Below are 19,731 nucleotides of genomic sequence, written 5' to 3' on the forward strand. Positions count from 1 at the left end.
CTTCCGAGGATGGCGTTGGCCAGTTTGGGAGTGAGGCAGTAGCCTTTCCTCCGGCATTTTCATTGCCACCACTGGGGGGAGCGGGGCAGTGACAATGAAAATCCCCACCTAAGAGAATGAACAGTATTTGTTTTCTCGAGAGCAAATCTCCTTTCACAAATGCATTTTCACTTGACGAAAGTCTTACCACGGTTGAACATTAAGAACTAGGAGCAGGAGTCGGCCATTCGGCCCCTCGAGCCTGCTCCGCCATTCAATGAGATCATGGCTGATCTTCGACCTCAACTCCACTTTCCCGCCTGATCCCCATATCCCTCGATTCCCCTGGAGTCCAAAAATCTATCGATCTCAGCCTTGAATATACTCAACGACTGAGTCTCCACAGCCCTCTGGGGTAGAGAATTCCAAAGATTCACCGCCCTCTGAGTGAAGAAATTCCTCCTCATCTCAGTCCTAAATGGCCGACCCCTTATTCTGAGACTGTGACCCCTGGTTCTAGACTCCCCAGCCAGGGGGAACATCCTTCCTGCATCTACCCTGTCAAGCCCTGTAAGAACTTTGTATGTTTCAATGAGATCTCCTCTCATTCTTCTAAACTCTAGAGAATATAGGCCTAGTCTACTCAATCTCTCCTCATAGGACAATCTCCCCATCCCAGGAACCAGTCTGGTGAACCTTCGCTGCACTCCCTCTGTGGCAAGTACATCCTTCCTTAGACCAAGACTGTACACAATACTCCAGCTGTGGTCTCACCAGGGCCAGGTTGTTTACTCTGCTCCTCTGCCGTGTGTTTTGTTTCTACTTCTGAATGAGGTGTGTAAGCATAAGCAGAGACAGAGATCAAGCAGACACAGTGCTCAAACACCAGGGTTATACCAGCATTGGTAACTCTTAACACATAAAACGCACTCCAAACAACTCAGCATAAAAGATGGCTGCTGGAAGTACTGCGGTCAGGAGGACATCCTCTCACATATTCTGATCAGGCCCCTGCATTCAGCCACTCGGGATAGCAGTCGAGGAGACCACGGCCATGGCTTGCAATCCCAGAGGAGGGACCCTGCAATAAACAGCCTAGTGCAGTTATCACTACAAGCCACAAAAAGGTGCATTTGCCCCACCTCCCCCGCCCTGTAGTAAAGTGCGGTCCTCCCCACAACACAGGCGTGGCTGAAGCACATGCAAGATACAGCCCGATCAGAGCTATATCTGGTATAAAGTACCAATTGATTCACTACAAATTCAAATATTTCAAATTTCAAACACAATAAATGGGTTAGCTCCAGAGCTAAAATAACAATCATCGGAAAATCTAGGTTAAAAAAGGCTTGCATTCATATAGCGCCTTTCACAACCACAACAACAACAACTTGGATTGATATAGCGCCTTTAACGTAGTAAAACATCCCATGGCACGGCACAGGAGTATTTTAAGACAAAAAATTTGACACCAATCCACATAAGGAGAAATTAGGGCATGTGACCAAACGCTTGGTCAAAGAGGTTGGTTTTAAGGAGCGTCTTAAAGGAGGGGAGAGAGATGGAGAGGTTTAGGCAGGGAATTCCAGAGCTTACGGCCCAGGCAGCTGAAGGCACGGCCACCGTGGCGCGATTATAATCAGGGATCCTCAAGAGGGCAGAATTAGAGGAGCACAGATATCTCGGGGGGGGGGGGGGGGGGGGTTGTGGGGCTGGAGGAGATTACAGAGATAGGGAGGGGGTGAGGCCATGGAGGGATTTGAAAACAAGGATGAGAATTTTGAAATCGAGGCGTTGCTTAACCGGGAGCCAATGTAGGTCAGTGAGCACAGGGGTGATGGGCAAACGGGACTTGGTGCGAGTTAGGACACGGGCAGCCGAGTTTTGGATGACCTCAAGTTTACGTAGGGTGGAACGTGGGAGGCCGGCCAGGGGTGCGTTGGAATAGTCAAGTCTAGAGGTAACAAAGGCATGGATGAGGGTTTCAGCAGCAGATGAGCTGAGGCAACCACCGGATGTCCCAAAGCGCTTCACAGCCAATGAAGTACTTTTGAAGTGTGGTCACTGTTGTAATGTAGGAAACGTGGCAGCCAATCTACGCACAGCAAGCTCCCACAAACAGCAATGTGATAATGACCAGATAATCTGTTTTAGTTATGTTGATTTGAGGGATAAATATTGGCCCCAGGACACCGAGGATAACTCCCCTGCTCTTCTTCGAAATAGTGCCATGGGATCTTTTACGTCCACCTGAGAGAGCAGACGGGGCCTCGGTTTAACGTCTCATCTGAAAGACGGGAGGCCCCTCCCTCATGGAGTGTCACCCTAGAAACTGGGCGATTGGGCGGATAAATGGCAGATGCACTATAATGTGGACAAGTGCGAAGTTATCCACCTTGGGTGCAGGAACGGGAGGGCAAATTATTATTTAAATGGCAATAGATTGGGAGAGGGGGAAGTACAGAGAGACCTGGGTGTTCTTGTACACCAGTCACTGAAGGCGAGCATGCAGGTGCAACAGGCGGTCAAGAAGGCAAACGGTATGCTGGCCTTCATAGCAAAAGGGTTAGAATACAGGAACAGGGATACCTTGCTGCAGCTGTACAGGGCACTGGTGAGACCACACCTCGAGTACTGTGTACAGTTTTGGTCGCCTCATCTGAGGAAGGATGTTCTTGCCATGGAGGGGGTGCAGCGGCGATTCACCAGGCTGATACCAGGAATGGCGGGAATGACCTATGAGGAGAGACTATGTAGTTTAGGGATGTACACACTGGAGTTTAGAAGATTGAGAGGGGACCTCATAGAAGTGTATAAAATTCTGACAGGTCTAGACAGACTGGATGCAGAAGGAATGTTTCCCTTGGCGGGTGAGAACAGAACTAGAGGACATAATTTAAGGATAAGGGCTAAACCATTTAGGACAGAGATGAGGGGGAATTTCTTCACTCAGAGAGTGGTGAACCTGTGGAACTCATTGCCACAGAGGGCAGTGTACGCCAGCTCATTAAATATATTTAAGAGGGAATTAGATATATTTCTACGGGCAAAAGGGGTTAAGGGTTACGGAGAGAAGGCGGGGACGGGATACTGAATTAAAGGATCAGCCATGATCTCATCGAATGGCGGAGCAGGCACGAAGGGCCGAATGGCCTACTCCTGCTCCTATCTTCTATGTATCTATGTATCTATGTAAATATAAGGAGTGCGTAAAGTTAATAAAACTTTTTTTAAATAGATTTTTAAAAAGGAAAAAAAAATAATTGTCACCGCACACTAGGTAGCAGCAAACTTGCAATGTATCCCTCAAAGGACTTGAACATGTTCAATATTCTGGAGTTTCAGTACTAATTAGAAGAGGATGCAGTTGTTCCCAAGTGTCGCCGCATCCTTTGTAAACAAAGCTTTAGCTGACAGCCAGAGGTACTTTGGCTGGAAAGAAGTTGAGAGTGCACAAACTTCATTAACGTGTAAATTACCATCAATAATTTCACTTGTCTCCTGATTCTTACGCAACACCAGCATTATTTGATGATGTTCCAGGAACTGTCTTTGCTCCAACAGTAAATGAGGCGAATTCTCAGGAGGTCAAAGGGCTGCTTTGAGAGATGATTATTTTGGCAGCAAGCCAAAAGCCATGCATCATGAAACCCACTGGGAGACGACCTAAATGAACACGGTGAGGCTGGATGTTTTAATTGAGTACGTATCATGTATGAATTTTAATTTACTGAAGTGCAACCTTTGAAACGGATTTTATTCCATTTTTAAAATGCGCTGGTCTACGCAACATTTAAATGAGCGCGCTGGACACAGTTCCGTGCACGGTAATAAGACCCTGGAATCCAAATTGCAAAATATTTCAAAAAGGCATCAATTAAAAACGTGCCTACAGTGCACTGATATTGGTTACCTTTAACTGCAGTCTTGGACCTCAGAGATGGTTAAGTATCTGGCATTCCAATGCCAAATCCTGCTTTTCCTTGTGTGATGACATATGATGGTTTTTTTGTTATGTCTTCAGTGCCGAGTTCTACAGTTTCCTCATTTTAAGAGGTGCCAAAATTCTCAACCATACTCTATAAGCAGTATTATCTGTACTTCGGACATCATCAGACAAGGGCTTCGGAATGGCTTCTTTTGATCAAATGTCAGGGGACGTGATTCATTTTGGATTTTGACAACACAATAAATATTATAACTAAGAACATAAGAAATAGGAGCAGGAGTCGGCCATTCGGCCCCTCGAGCCTGCTCCGCCACTCAATAAGATCATGGCTGATCTTCGAACTCAACTCCACTTTCCCGCCCGATCCCCATATAGAAACATAGAAGATAGAAGCAGGAGTAGGCCATTCGGCCCCTCGAGCCTGTTCCGCCATTCAATGCGATCATGGCTGATCATCCAAATTCAGTACCTGGTCCCTGCCTTCTCCCCATATCCCTTGATCCCTTTAGCCTTAAGAAATATATCCAACTCCTTCTTGAATATATTTAATGAATTGGCCTCTACTGCCTTCTGTGGTAGAGAATTCCACAGGTTCACCACTCTCTGGGTGAAGAAATTCCTCCTCATCTCAGTCCTAAATGGCTTACCCCTTATCCTTAGACTGTGACCCCTGGTTCTGGAATCGATTCCCTTAGTGCCCAAAAATCTATCGATCTCTGTGTTGAATACACTCAATGAATACAAATATAAATATATATATGTTAAAAAATGACTGGGTAGATGCTGGGAGGATGTTTCCCCTGGCTGGAGAGTCTAGAACCAGGTGTCACAGTCTCAGGATAAGGGGTGAGCCATTTGAGACTGAAATGAGGAGAAATTTCTTCACTCAGAGGGTGGTGAATCTTTGGAATTCTCTACCCCAGAGGGCTGTGGAGGCTCAGTCGTTGAGTATATTCATGCTAGCGCTCTAAGGTGGTGTGTCATGGAATGGCTGTTTGAGGATTTGTCCCTCTGATTCCTCACACGAGTTCATGGCCTCAGTTGTGTCACCAGAGGGAGGTACTGAGTCGAGACCACCTCATCTGTTCTCAAAACAACTACACTTAATGGCAGTGATTAGCGGAGAGAGATCAAGGCGGCTAATCACAGAATCACAGAAACCCCACAGTGCAGATAGAGGCCATTTCGGCCCATCGAGCCTGCACCGACACATATCCCACCCGATCCCCGTAACCCCTACACCAACACATATCCCACCCTATCCCCGTAACACCACGTATTTAATCCCCCTAACACTAAGGGTCAATTTATCATAGCGAATCAACCTAACCCGCACATCTTTGATGATTTCCTGCCCTTTCTCCTCCAAACCCTGGGATGTTAATGTAAATGTAGTACCCTCACCACTGCCCTGAGCTAAGCTAAGGCAGAGCAGATCTGGGGCCTGTCTGATGTGCATGGCTCTGCACTACAAGGAATCTTTTTTTTATATTCATTCACGGGATGTGGGTGTCGCTGGCAAGGCCAGCATTTATTGCCCTTGAGGAGGTGGTGGTGAGCCATCATTTCAGAGGGCAGTTAAGAGTCAACCACATTGCTGTGGGTCTGGAGTCACATATCGGCCAGACCGGGTAAGGGCGGCAGATTTCCTGGACATCCAGTAGTTTCACGGTCACCATTACTAATACTAGCTTTTTATTTATTTAATTACTTTAATTAATTAAATTTAAATTCCCCAGCTGCCGTGGTGGGATTTGAACTCATGTCTCCGGGTCATTAGTCCAGGCCCGATAATGCTGAAAGCATCTGCTTTTACAGCAGAAGGCTGTACGAAAGCATTGAGAGAGATTCTGCACTGGTGGCAGCTCAGCTATCTTGTGCCACCTCAGCGGCTATGAAGCTGTGGTGATGCAGAACTTGATCCCAACATTAGTCCAGGCGTCTGGATCACTAGTCTGGTAACATGCTGCCGTAGCCACCAATCAGACCGGCAACCTTCCTGGTGTGTGTGACTAACCATTTCCAAGGTTTCTACTTGGGGTCTTCCTGGGATGGTGGGACTGTCGTATGAGAAGAGATTGAGTAAACTAGGCCTGTATTCTCTTGAATTCAGAAGAATGAGAGGGGATCTCATTGAAGCATACAAAATTATTACAGGGCTTGATAGGGTGGATGCTGGGAGAATGTTTCCCTTGGCTGGGGAGTCTAGAACCAGGGGTCACAGCCTCAGGATAAAGGGTAGGCCATTCAGGACTGAGATGAGAAGAAATTTCTTCACTCAGAGGGTGGTGAATCTTTGGAATTCTCTACCCCAGAGGGCTGTGCAGGCTCAGTCATTGGGTATATTCAAAACAGAAGTCGATAGAATTCTGACTCGTAAGGGCATCAAGGGATATGGCAATAGGACCGGTGAATGGAATTGAGGTCGACGATCAGCCATGATCTCATTGAATGGCGGAGCAGGCTCGAAGGGCCGAATGGTCTGCTCCTGCTCCTGTTTCTTATGTTCTTATGTCTATGGCTCAGCACTAAGGTCCCCGTTTAGCTTCATGGCCACGCAGCTGTCCGAAGCTCCCACGCAGGCCGCTTGCTGGTTTCTCAATGGAAAAACCGCGCATGCGCAGAGGTTCGAAGGGGCCGCTCGCCCCCCCGAAAAAAACAATTAGAGGGAATATTGCTCAGTACTACCTCAAATGGTGCAATATTCATCGCACGGGTTTATGACAGACTTCAGATTTTAGCCGGACTTTCGGGACCCCAACGGAGGGTAAGCCAATTTGGGTCACTTTCATGCTCCATCTGGCAGCTGGTATCAGAGCAGCATTAGAGAGCCAGGAGCAGATTCGTTACCCTGCCTTCTCAACTGGAAACGGTACATGCTACACTGAAACCCAAGAGAGGAGAAGGAAATAAATACTTTCTAATAAATGACCTTAGTGTAGAAATGCTTCCCACAACAATGTTTACACAGAGAGTGCACATTAATGGTCCGAAATCCCTTCTCGCTCCCCATTAGTGAGATAGAAGTCAGTGTGCACCTGAATGTAATGCTGAAGTTATACCTGTATACACTACACAAAGAAAAAAATATATACTCTGAAAGTTCACATCTAGTTTTTATATTCATTTCCCAAATGTCTTCCCTTGCCCCCCCACCCCTCCTCCTGAAGATGCTGTTTAATCTTGGGGTTTGGTTCCGTCAGTGGCAGTGGGGCTTCTGCACCTAGCGTCAGTGATCACAAGCTAAGAAATTAAAAATAAGTCAAGGTATCCTACTCCTGAATGCTAGAAAATGCATGTGTGTGAACATAGCAGAGAGTAGGATCAAGTTCGACTGTGAGCATTCCTACAGTTAAATAGCCCACCGATAAGGCAATAAAGGGCGACCAGCACAGGACTGTATCACAACATAAGCCACCGGTGCCTGGCGAGGGGGAGCAGGAAAAGACAAAACTGGGAGAGAAAATATTACCAAGAAAATGATGCTGCTTGCTTCTTGATAAGAGCAAACTTAATGGCCCAGAAATTCGGGTCGGGGGCTTCCCGCGGGTGCAAGCCCCCGACCTGCACTTAGCTTGCGCGCCGACAGTTGAGCTGTAGGGCCCTGTGGAATTCCGCTCCGGGGCCTGGCCCAGCTGCCGGCACGCAGTGCTTGCATGTCCCAGGGGCGCAGTTAGTTCAATGCGTCCCCTGGGATCACGTGGGCCATGGGCAGCCAATCGGAGGAGGGAAAAGCCCATTCATAAGTCTTGACAGGAAGAGCTGTCAAGACTTATAAATACTATATGGCCCAAAACAGCAGTAAACCTTCAAATAATTTTTTTTTTTAAATCACATTTTTAAAATAAGCTATAAATTACATGAAATAACTATTTTAAACAATAATTTAAATTTTTGAAAAAAATAATTTTATATTCTAACAGGGCTAAAAATAAACTTACCTTGCTTTAAAGTATTTAAAAATAATAAACCTGTGGAAAAAATGTTTTAATTTTAATTAATTGACCACTTACCTTGTAAAAAGCAGGCCTTACGCTTGCTTTTTAAATTTCTAAATTCTAAAGACTTACCCTCACGGAAAAACCTGTAAAAAAAAAACATAAGTTCAAAACGCACGCGCAGCCTCCCCTGCGCACGCGTTCGACCTCTGAACCCCTTCGTTCAGAGGAACGGAAGTGCCGGTTTCCCACGCATGCGCAGTGCATGCAGGAAACCGGCACTTCCATCGGGCTTACGGGTAAGTACCCAGCGCGTACTCACCCGTGGAGACCTGAATTTCTGGGCCAATAAGAGTAACTCTTCAGAAATTCCAAAGAATTAACAGTTATATAAATCTAATGAAACCTTTTGATACAATGAACAGATTTGTAAGGAATAAAAGCAGAAAATGCTGGAAACACTCAGCAGGTCAGGCAGCATCTGTGGAGAGAGAAACAGAGTTAACGTTTCAGGTCAATGACTGGTCAGAACTGGAAAAAGTTAGAGATGTAACAGGTTTTAAGCAATTGTAGGGGCAGGGAAAGGGGGGAGGGGAGGAAAGAACAAAAGGGAAGGTCTGTGATAGGGTGGAAGGCAGGAGAGATTAAATGACAAAACGGATGATTGTACAAAGCACAAGGAGATGGTAATGGGATAAGTAAAGAAACAAAAGATGAGTCCAGAAGAGGTGTAAATGGGAATGGCAGAATCATCAACAGCTGCCAGGTGAAAAAATAGGGGTAGAGGTTATGGTTTGAAATTGTTGAACTCAATGTTGAGCCCAGAAGGCTGTAAAGTGCCTAATCGACAGATGAGAGGGGCAGTTCCTCGAGCTTACGTTGAGCTTCACTGGAACATTGTAGGAGGCCGAGGACAGAGAGGTCAAAGTGGGATTGGAGCGGAGAATTAAAGTAACAAGCGACCGGAAGCTCGGGGTCATGCTTACGGACTGAATGGAGGTGTTCCGAAAAACCAGTACCCAATCTGCGTTTGGTCCCCCCCAATCTTCAAGAAAGGTGACTAGTTCGATTCCGGTAATTACAGAGGCGTTTCCTTGCTGTCTGCCACAGGGAAAGTCATCGCAAGAATCCTCCTCAATCACCTTCTCCCAGTGGCGGAAGACCTCCTCCCAGAGTCACAATGCGGATTCCACCCACTAAGGGGCACAATGGACATGATCTTCACTGCGCGTCAATTACAAGAGAAATGCAGGGAACAGCACCAGCTGCTGTACACGGCCTTCTTTGATCTCACAAAGGCCTTCGACACTGTCAACCGTGAGGGATGATGGAGTGTCCTCCTCAAATTCAGCTGCCCTCAAAAGTTTGTCACCATCCTCCGTCTGCTTCACAACGACATGCAAGCCGTGGTCCTGACCAACGGTTCCACCACAGACCGGGGTCAAGCAAGGCTGTGTCATCGCACCAATGCTCTTCTCAATCTTCCTTGCTGCAATGCTCCACCTCACCCTCAGTAAGCTCCCCACTGGAGTGGAGCTAATTTACGGAACAAACGGGAAACTTCAACCTCCGTCGCCTCCAGTCTAGATCCAGAGCAGCAGTGATACCTGCCCTGCTGTATGCCTCAGAGACATGGACCATGTACAGCAGGCACCTCAAAGCACTGGAGAGGTATCACCAACGCTGCCTCCGCAAGATCCTGCAAATTCATTGGCAGGATAGGCGCACCAACGTCAGTGTCCTCGCTCAGGACAACATCCCCAGCATCGAAGCTTTGACCACGTTCCATCAGCTCCGATGGACGGGTCACATTGTCCGCATGCCCGATACGAGACTCCCAAAACAAGCGCTCTACTCAGAGCTCCGGCACGGCAAGAGAGCCCCAGGTGGGCAGAGGAAATGCTTCAAGGACACCCTCAAAGCCTCCTTTGAAAAAGTGCAACATCCCCACCGACACCTGGGAATCCCTGGCCCAAGACTGCACAAAGTGGAGGAGAAGAATCCGGGAAGGCGCCGAACACCTCGAGTCTCTTCGCCAGGAGCAAGCGGAAGCCAAGCGCAGGCAGCGCAAGAAGCACACGTCAACCCAAGCACCCCACCCACCCACCCCTTCAACCACCGTCTGCCCCACCTGTGACAGAGACTGTCGGTCCCGCATTGGACTCATCAGTTACCTGAGAACTCACTTTTACCGTGGAAGCAAGTCATCCTCGGTTCCGAGGGAGTGCCTAAGGAGAAGGGAAGGTCCCCCCAGTGTAGAGGAGACCGCATCGTGAGCAGCGAATACAGTATACTAAATTGCAAGAAGTACAAGCAAATTGCTGTAGGAAGTCTCCTTTTCAGGATTGTCTCCCATATCTCTTTCTGGATATTGTTCAGAATACTACACCGAAATGGCTGCTCTGATTTAAGCCTTGTATGCTTTATTTTCAGATTTATTGCAGAGCTGTTCATGTTTGTGCAATACAAGTTTTGCAGAGGTTGTCAGATGTGCATTTTTGAGGGAAAGTTACATTTGAAACTTGGACACAACCCTTCGTTTCCACCCCCCCTCCCGCCCCACCCACACAAAGTGTCACACCTGGAAGCAATGAGGGAATGATGGTTAATCTGGACATGAATGCACCAGGCCTGGAGATGGGAGTAAGGCATTGCAGATGTGATGATTGGCATGGAAAGGAAAACATCTGTTATCGAGACAGAGGGGAAGCAGCATGGGAGCAATGGTCGGCCTGGAGGTTGTAACAGTAAATTGGGAGATGGACAGACGTTCATGCAGTCTGATGGCTAATCTGGAGAGCAGAGCTTGTGTCTCAGAGATGGAGAGGGTTGGCGGGGGGGGTGGGGGGGTTGAAACAGTGACTGGGTGTTGAGTAATTTGCAATGGAAGCAATGGTAGATTACAGGGAAAGCAGTCCGGGGTGGATGCCTGCTTGCCACCGAGGAGATGGAGCAGCAGATGTGGTTCTGGGAAGATTACAAAAAAAGCACAAGTTTCTTTTCTGGTTGGGAAAACAGCCAAGGTATTTGAGCCAAGAAGGAAGCTAAGCAGGGGGTGATGCCTGGCCTTGGAGTAAGAGCATCTGTCCCGGAGACAGAGGGAAAGCAACGTGGAGATGATGGCTAGCCCAGCAGGGACCATATGTCTTGGGACAGAGGGGAAGTGGTGCGGGGGTGAGCTGGAAACCAGTGCATTTAATAATCACATCTTTATGCTGACAGGAACCAAAGGCTTTGTGAATAAGTAGTTCTAATTAGAATGCAATTATGTTGAGAAACATCACATAAGAATATGACTGTTTATTGCCTTGCAAACATGGAAAAGTCTGGGAAAACACAACAGACCTGTCAGTATCTGTAAAGAAGAAGGACAAGTTAACATTTTGGACGTCACCCTGCATGTCTATCTTTACAGAAACTAACTTGTTTCAGCATTTTCTATTTCTGCTTCAGATTTCCTGTATTTGCAGTTTTTTTCTTTCCGTTTGTACTGTGTGTTACAAGTTTGTTTAAAGAATCATGGAATGATGCAGCACAGAAGGAGGCCATTCGGCCCATCGTGCCCGTGCCGGCTCTTTGAAAGAGCTCTCCAATTCATCCCACTCCCCCCTGCTCTTTCCCACAGCCCTGCAAATGTTTCCTTTTCTAGTATTTATCCAATTCCCTTTTGAAAGTTACTATTGAATCTGCTTCCACCGCCCTTTCAGGCAGCGCGTTCCAGATCACAACAACTCGCTGCGTAAAAATAAATTCTCATCTCCCCTCTGGTTCTTTTGCCAATTATCTTCAATCTGTGTCCTCTGGTTACCGACCCTCCTGCCACTGGAAACAGTTTCGCTTTATTTACTCCATCAAAACCCTTCATAATTTTGAACACCTCTATTAAAACTCCCCATAACCTTCTCTTCTCCAAGGACAACAATCCTAGCATCTCCAGTCTCTCCACATAACTGAAGTCCATCATCCCTGGTACCATTCTAGTAAATCTCCTCTGCACCCTCTCCAGAACCTTGACATCCTTCTTAAAGTGTAGTGCCCAGAATCGGACACAATACTCTAGCTGAGGCCTAACCAGTGATTTATAAAGGTTTAGCATAAGTTTTATACTCTATGCTTCTATTTATAAAGCGCAGGAACCAGTATACTTTTTAAACAACTTCTCCTGTCACCTTCAAAGATTTGTGCGCATAAATCCCCAGTCTCTCTGTTCCTGCACCCCCTTTCTAATTGTATCATTTAGTTTATACTGCCTCTCCTCGTTCTTCTTGTTGCTGTATCTATCCACAGGTTTTGTAGCAGAATAACTGAAAATATATTGTTTTCTTGAGGAATAAGAACTCCACAGAATGAATTGTAAACAAATTTCCATCCATTGTCCGTCCTGAATACTCAGGGGCAGAAGTATCACAAGTCCCACGGGGGGAGCGGGACTAGCTGTAGTGCTCTGGCAGAGAGCCGGCACGGGCTCGACGGGCCGAATGGCCTTCTTCCGTGCTGTAACCATTCCATGATTCGAGCCTGAATTTAGTTCTGGCATCATTGTAGATATCCTTGGCTGGATGAGCCCTTTCGTTGCTCTGGTACAAGCTATAACACCCAGAAACAGTAACCAAGTGTGGATTCAGAGCCTGGTGTAAGAAAGGCAACATCACAATCGGCCAGCTTCTCCATGAGGGTCAGATCATGTGCTTACTACAGCTGACTCAAACATTCCAGCTTGCACAGCCCACACTACTCAGCTACCTCCAAATCAAGCACTACCTCCAAGACCCAAGAATACTCTGCAAACATCACGGCCAAGTGATCCCTTTGAGCTCTTCCATCACAAGCTAGACATTTCCTGCAGCTGCATCTTGCTGATGAAAACCTGGGAACAAGATCCTGGCTGCCAGATAACAGAGGAGGAACGGCGAAAGGAACAAAGACAGATGCTCATCATTTCAAGACCGCCAGTTCAAAGGCATCCACCAAATGTGCCACACCTCACAAAACTGCAGCCCCCATTTGAAGAGGTTACACTGAAAAAGACACTTCTGTAGATATGCCCTATTACCAATCATTCTGGGCAATGTTCAAGGAGGTCACACAAAGACTGTGAGCAGTTTCATAAAAGTTACAGAACTAGGCCCATACATGCTGGGCCTGCTCACCAGAAACCGATCGCCTCCTTGGTAGGAGGTTGAGTGCATCCTCTTTCAGTTACAAACTCTCCCCACTATAGCAAAAGCAAAACAGTCCCATAACAAACAGGGATGAAATAGCACTGGGGTATAAAAGAAAGAAAAAGCCTTGTATTTATATAGCGCCTTTCACGACCACCAGACGTCCCAAAGCGCTTTACAGCCAATGAAGTACTTTTTGAAGTGTAGTCACTGTTGTAATGTAGGAAACACGACAGCCAATTTGCACACAGCAAGCTCCCACAAACAGCAATGTAATAATCTGTTTTAGTGATATTGAGTGAGGGATAAATATTGGCCAGGACACCGGGGATAACGCACCTGCTCTTCTTGAAAATAGCGCCATAGGATCTTTTACATCCACCTGAGGGCAGATGGGACGGCCTGGTTTTAATGTCTCATCCCTCAGTACTGCACTGGAGTGTCAGCCCAGATTTTTGTGCTCAAGTCTCTGGAGTGGGACTTGAACCCACGACCTTCTGACTCAGAGGCGAGGGTGCGGCCCACTGAGCCACAATAGACACTCTATACTCAGCACACCTGAGCTAGGGGCCAGAAAATCAATCAGAGCCCCTGCTCCTGTTAGCACCACTAGAAGGTGCACACGTGGACCTTTGGTGAGAACAGGATCAGCCTTATCTGCAGTCCCCTCTAACCAACGTCAAACAGTGACCGCAAAGGTTCACACAGGCCGGCTTGGTGGCGTGCCAGAGTGTGACCAGCACTGGTGTAACCATATCCCAACAGAAGTCAAACAAGTGAGCAGGACATGAGAAAAGTGTGCAAAAAAGAGAGAGAAAATAGCATATAATCTGTACCCTTCAGCGGAGACATTCATGGCACAATCATTCTCAAGAAGGCATTAATAGCCACAATTCGCAACCAAAGCAATTAGAAGATAATTTACATCTTGCTCCAAAATCCCACAATGGATGGCAAGCAATCCAAGATGACCAATCATACCTCTGCCTTTCCCCGTCCCAGCCAGAGCAAACAGTAAGCTCCAACAATCTTAATACCAAATGCCAACCATTAGCACATACACCCCTGGCAACACACCCCTAGCGCCAATGAGATCCTGCTTTTGGAAAAATAAATTGTCTCTCTGGTAAACTAACTTCGTGTATCACAATTAACACTCCCATTAAAGCAAACATCCTTGAATTGAAGAGAGGTGGGAGAAGACTCTAGTGGAGCATAAACGCCGGCATAGACTAGTTGGGCTGAATGGCCTGTTTCTGTGCTGTAGACTCGATGTATTGTTGCTGCTGGTTTGATTCAGGTGTGTTCTGTGAGTATTTATGCTACAGAGCAATGAACTGCAGCAGTCTGACAAGACACTTACGAGTACAACTATTAAATTCCTCACAATGTCTTGAGTATTTAGTCGCGGTCCCAGTGGGACCATACAACAGAGCCTGCTAGCCTTATGAGTGACTACTTCTGACAGTTCTCATTAGGTAGAGCATGCAAGGTTTGGGAGAACAGGATACTTCATCAATCTCACCTGCTAGTAACTGTATCTTACTGTCTGCTGAGCAAAGAACAGGTGTGCAGGAGGGGGTCAGAATTGATGGAGGAAGCACTGTGGAGTGCTGCAGTCAGAGAAGATTAAAAACGTGGTCGCAGTGTAAAGAATATTGCAGAGCTCGGAGTGATTACAAGGAAATAATATAAATGAGGAATTCAGAGAAAGAAAGACTTGCATTTCTATAGCACCTCTCACGACCTCAGGACATCCCAAAGCACTTTACAGCCAATGAAGTACTTTTTGAAGTGTACTCACTGTTGTAATGTAGGAAACACGGCAGCCAATTTGCGCACAGCAAGCTCCCACAAACAGCAATGTGATAATGACCACATAATCTGTTTTTGTTATGTTGGTTGAGGGATAAATATTGGCCAGGACACCAGGGATAACTCCCTGGCTCTTCTTCGAAATAGTGCCATGGGATCTTGTACGTTCACCTGAGAGAGCAGACTGGGCCTCGGTTTAACGTCTCATCTGAAAGACGGCACCTCTGACAGTGCGGCACTCCCTCAGTACTGCCCCTCCGACAGTGCAGTGCTCCCTCAGTACTGCCCCTCCGACAGTGCAGCGCTCCCTCAGTACTGCCCCTCCAACAGTGCAGCGCTCCCTCAGTACTGCCCCTCCGGCAGTGCAGCACTCCCTCAGTACTGCCCCTCCGACAGTGCAGCGCTCCCTCAGTACTGCCCCTCCGACAGTGCAGCACTCCCTCAGCACTGCCCCTCCGACAGTGCGGCACTCCCTCAGTACTGCCCCTCCGACAGTGCAGCGCTCCCTCAGTACTGACCCTCCGACAGTGTAGCACTCCCTCAGTACTGCCCCTCCGACAGTGCGGCACTCCCTCAGTACTGCCCCTCCGACAGTGCAGCACTCCCTCAGTCCTGCCCCTCCGACAGTGCAGCACTCCCTCAGTACTGCCCCTCCGACAGTGCAGCGCTCCCTCAGTACTGCCCCTCCGACAGTGCGGCACTCCCTCAGTACTGCCCCTCCGACAGTGCGGCTCTCCCTCAGTACTGCCCCTCCGACAGTGCAGCGCTCCCTCAGTACTGCCCCTCCGACAGTGCAGCACTCCCTCAGTACTGCCCCTCCGACAGTGCGGCACTCCCTCAGTACTGCCCCTCCGACAGTGCGGCACTCCCTCAGCACTGCCCCTCCGACAGTGCGGCGCTCCCTCAGTACTGCCCCTCCGACAGCGCAGCACTCCCTCAGTACTGCCCCTCCGACAGTGCGGCACTCCCTCAGTACTGCCCCTCCGACAGTGCAGCACTCCCTCAGCACTGCCCCTCCGACAGTGCGGCGCTCCCTCAGTACCGCATTGGGAGTGTCAGCCTGGGTTTTTGTGCTCAAGTCCCTGGAGCGGGGCTTGAGCCCACAACCTTCTGATTCCGAGGCGAGAGAGTGCTGCCCACTGAGCCACGGCTGACACAACAATGAAAATGTCACAAAACAAAATGCTGGAAATACTCAACAGGCCTGGCCTGCTGAGTGTTTCCAGCATTTTCTGTTTCTTATTTCAGATTTCCAGCATCCGCAGTGTTTTGCTTTTGTTTCAATGAAACTGTCATCCCGCGAGTTTGCCGCTTTATTTCAACTGAGCACTTAAGATGGAGTTTCACCATTTCTCTCTCTCTTAATATGAAGCAGCAGAGACGACATTTATAATTAATTCAGCATCATTTTGTTCCCCCTCTCCGATATATTTGTCAGTATGTTTATTGCGTGAGTGCTGGCACCATCATCGGGGTGAACTGCAGGGGAAGGGATTAAATAACTCCAGCAGTGCGAGGGAGATAAATTAATGAAAAGAGGAAATAAAAGAAATTAAAACTGGGTGATTTGCCTCGTGTGAACACAAGGACACTGACACCTGAACACAATAAAACAAATGTAACCTTTGCCTTCTTATTACAAATAAAGGGGAGGGGAAAACAAATGGATGTTAAAGTTAACCATAATTGTTGCTGTTACTGATTGAAACTAAAGAGAAACAGATGCTGAAACTCCCTCTTAAGTGTGCTGAGGCACTGCAGCTTTTTTCCACGCTCTTGGGTTCAGTAAATTATCCCACCAATTAAACCACTGTTTACATTAAAATATTCCCCTAAACTGAAAGAACGGCAAAAACAACCAAAAAGCCAGTGATCATAATTCTTTACCACACGGCAGTTTTTGGAGGGCTGTCCAAATTCTCTCAAGTCCGTTCTCCGATGATCGAAAAGAACACACAATACTCGAAAAGTTTTCTAAAAGTCCACGCAATTGTGACAAGAGACACTTTGTAAGGGAGAAGAAAACCTGACATTCATATGAAAGAGATTCCAAGTATCTTCCAGTTTCATTCCAGCGGGCTGGGCTGCGAGCGGTAAAGTGCCGCAGCCGTTTAATTGACCAATTAGCTGTGAAGAGCTGCTGTTCGGCCCATGATGCTGCTGATTAGGACAGTGACAGCAGCTGAGCCATCGAGGCCCAGAAAGTCCCCGGTTTGATCCCTGTGCCGTGCTGAGCTAGTTGATCTCAGTCGGGGTGGGAGCAAGGGTCTGACAATTGGCTTCCGCGCGTTGGGCCAGCGAGACGGAAATTAACCAGAGTTCCTGTTCCTAATTGCTATCCAGTGCGTTCGTGTATTCTATCCGAGTGCTTCTGCTGAGCTTCCACAGCCGCGACTTGTGAAAAAGGCTCTGTATGGGGTGACTATGTCCTTTGGAAGATCGACGGAGGCATCGCAGTGATCTTTGTACCACGTGGCTGCTTTACGAAATTAATCATCTATACTTTCAGGATCAAAACCCAGAGATACACACACACACATGCATGCTGATACTTACTGTAGAATGATGGGTAGTCAGTAGTGTTGGATGCTGAGTAATGGCCTCCCATGACGAGAAGACGATTCGGATAAGTTCTTCTGAACCAGTTTGACCTAAAGTTGAAATTAAAAGAAAAAATCACAGTACTGTATCTAAAAAGTGCACCTTCTGATCGTGCTAAATATATTTCTTGCATATCAGATTACAGTGAAAGTCTTTATCATTCTTTCAAATTTTACTCTCCATTTACAAACAGGATACTGTGTCCCTCCTGATGCGTCACTGCTTAAATCCAGCATGCATCAAAGCAGAAGGTTGCAGGCTGATCCACGGTCTGCCCTGATTTGTGTTATTTCAGCTCGGCTGGCCAACCAGGCTCTTTTCCTTCTGAAGCCGTATTAAGAACATAAGAACATAAGAAATAGGAGCAGGAGTAGGCCAATCGGCCCCTCGAGCCTGCTCCGCCATTCAATAAGATCATGGCTGATCCGATCCTAACCTCAAATCTACTTTCACTCTCCATCCCACCCGAACCCATGTGATCTCCCGGGAGAGGCGAAAAACCAGATAAAAAACCCAGTGGCCAATTTGGGAGAAAAAATCTGGGAAATTCCTCTCCGACCCATCTAGGCGATCGAAACTCGTCCAGGAGATCACTCTGTCCCTGTATTTCCTGCAGTACTTACCTTCTGTAAGAGGTGATCTCCACCCCAGCCAGGAACAGGCCCAATTTACTCTTGAAGGACCCCTAGCTGGCAGCCTGTTCCCGAGGTCTCCACTAATCCCTGTGAATAGAACCATCTCCTGAAATCTAACACAGAATTAGAACACAAGAAGTAGGAGCAGGACCAGGCTACACGGCCCCTGGGCCCGCTCCGCCACCCACAGGGCCATGACCGATCCGAACCTAGCCTCAGGTCCGATTTCCTACCCGCTCCCCGTAACCCCTAATTCCCCTTACTTCTAGGAAACTGTCTATTTCTGTTTTAAATTTATTTAATGATGTAGCTTCCACAGCTCTCTGGGGCAGCAAATTCCACAGACCTACCACCCTCTGGGTGAAGAAGTTTCTCCTCATCTCAGTTTTGAAAGAGCAGCCCCTTATTCTAAGATTATGCCCCCTAGTTCTAGTTTCACCCATCATTGGGAACATCCTCACCGCATTCACCCGATCAAGCCCCTTCACAATCTTATATGTTTCAATAAGATCACCTCTCATTCTTCTGAACTCCAATGAGTAGAGTCCCAATCTACTCAACCTCTCCTCATATGTCAACCCCCTCATCCCCAGGATTAACCGAGTGAACCTTCTTTGTACTGCCTCGAGAGCAAGTATGTCTTTTCTTAAGTATGGACACCAAAACTGTATGCAGTATTCCAGGTGTGGTCTCACCAGTACCTTGTACAACTGCAGCAATACCTCCCTGTTTTTATATTCCATCCCCCTAGCAATAAAAGCCAACATTCCATTGGCCTTCTTGATCACCTGCTGCACCTGCAAACTAACGTTTTGTGTTTCGTGCACCAGGACCCCCAGATCCCTTTGTACTGTTGTACTTTCCAGTTTCTTGCCATTAAGATAATAACTTGCTCTATGATTTTTCCTGCCAAAGTGCATAACCTCACACTTTCCAGCATTATATTCCATCTGCCAAATCTCTGCCCACTTACTTAGCCTGTCTATGTCCCTTTGCAGGTTTTTTATGTCCTCCTCACTCACCACTTTCCCTCCCATCTTTGTATCATCTGCAAACTTTGATATGTTACACTCGGTCCCCTCCTCCAAATCGTTAATATAGATTGTAAAGAGTTGGGGTCCCAGCACTGACCCCTGCGGAACACCACTAGTTACTGATTGCCAGTCTGAGAATGAACCATTTATTCCAACTCTCTGCTTTCTATTAGATAGCCAATCCTCCACCCATGCCAGAATATTGGCTGCTGTTTACTGGGTTATCATCATCAAAGGTGAACAGGCATTTGGTGAGGTAATAAACATGGTCGACACCCATGAAACTATTGCTGAGACCCTGTCACTGGGGACAATTTTTCTGACCTTTGACTTTGGGGTGCATCCATTCTCTGGCCACACAGGTCAGCAAAACGGTGACGGTGACCTACTGCGCCGGTTCTCTGTCCCATTTACATTACCCCAAGATTTCCAGGGCTTTCCTCAGGGAAGGGGGAGGCGCAGAGCAGGCACAGAACAAATCTAAATAGGGCAGAAGGGAATGTTCCCAACCTCCCAACTCTGCTTCCTGCCACCATGTCTATAGGGGGCCCAAACGTGGGGACATACCAAGAAGCTGGTGCTGGGCTTGCTCCAGTGGCCAGACTCAGACGAGAGGGG

At 47.4% G+C, this 19,731-nt stretch overlaps 1 protein-coding gene across 1 annotated transcript in view; it reads right to left on the reverse strand.

The window, feature by feature from the left end:
* Positions 1 to 19,731, reverse strand: part of ulk4 (unc-51 like kinase 4) — a 585,662-nt gene that overhangs the window by 272,113 nt on the left and 293,818 nt on the right. The window contains exon 25 of the mRNA XM_085989398.1: positions 17,400 to 17,494. Coding sequence (XP_085845524.1) covers positions 17,400 to 17,494 — 95 coding nt within the window. The remainder of the gene's footprint in view (positions 1 to 17,399; positions 17,495 to 19,731) is intronic.

Source organism: Somniosus microcephalus, chromosome 5 (assembly GCF_052327205.1).
Source record: "Somniosus microcephalus isolate GS21.2 chromosome 5, FLI_Smic_1.0, whole genome shotgun sequence".
Taxonomy (NCBI): Eukaryota; Metazoa; Chordata; class Chondrichthyes; order Squaliformes; family Somniosidae; genus Somniosus; species Somniosus microcephalus.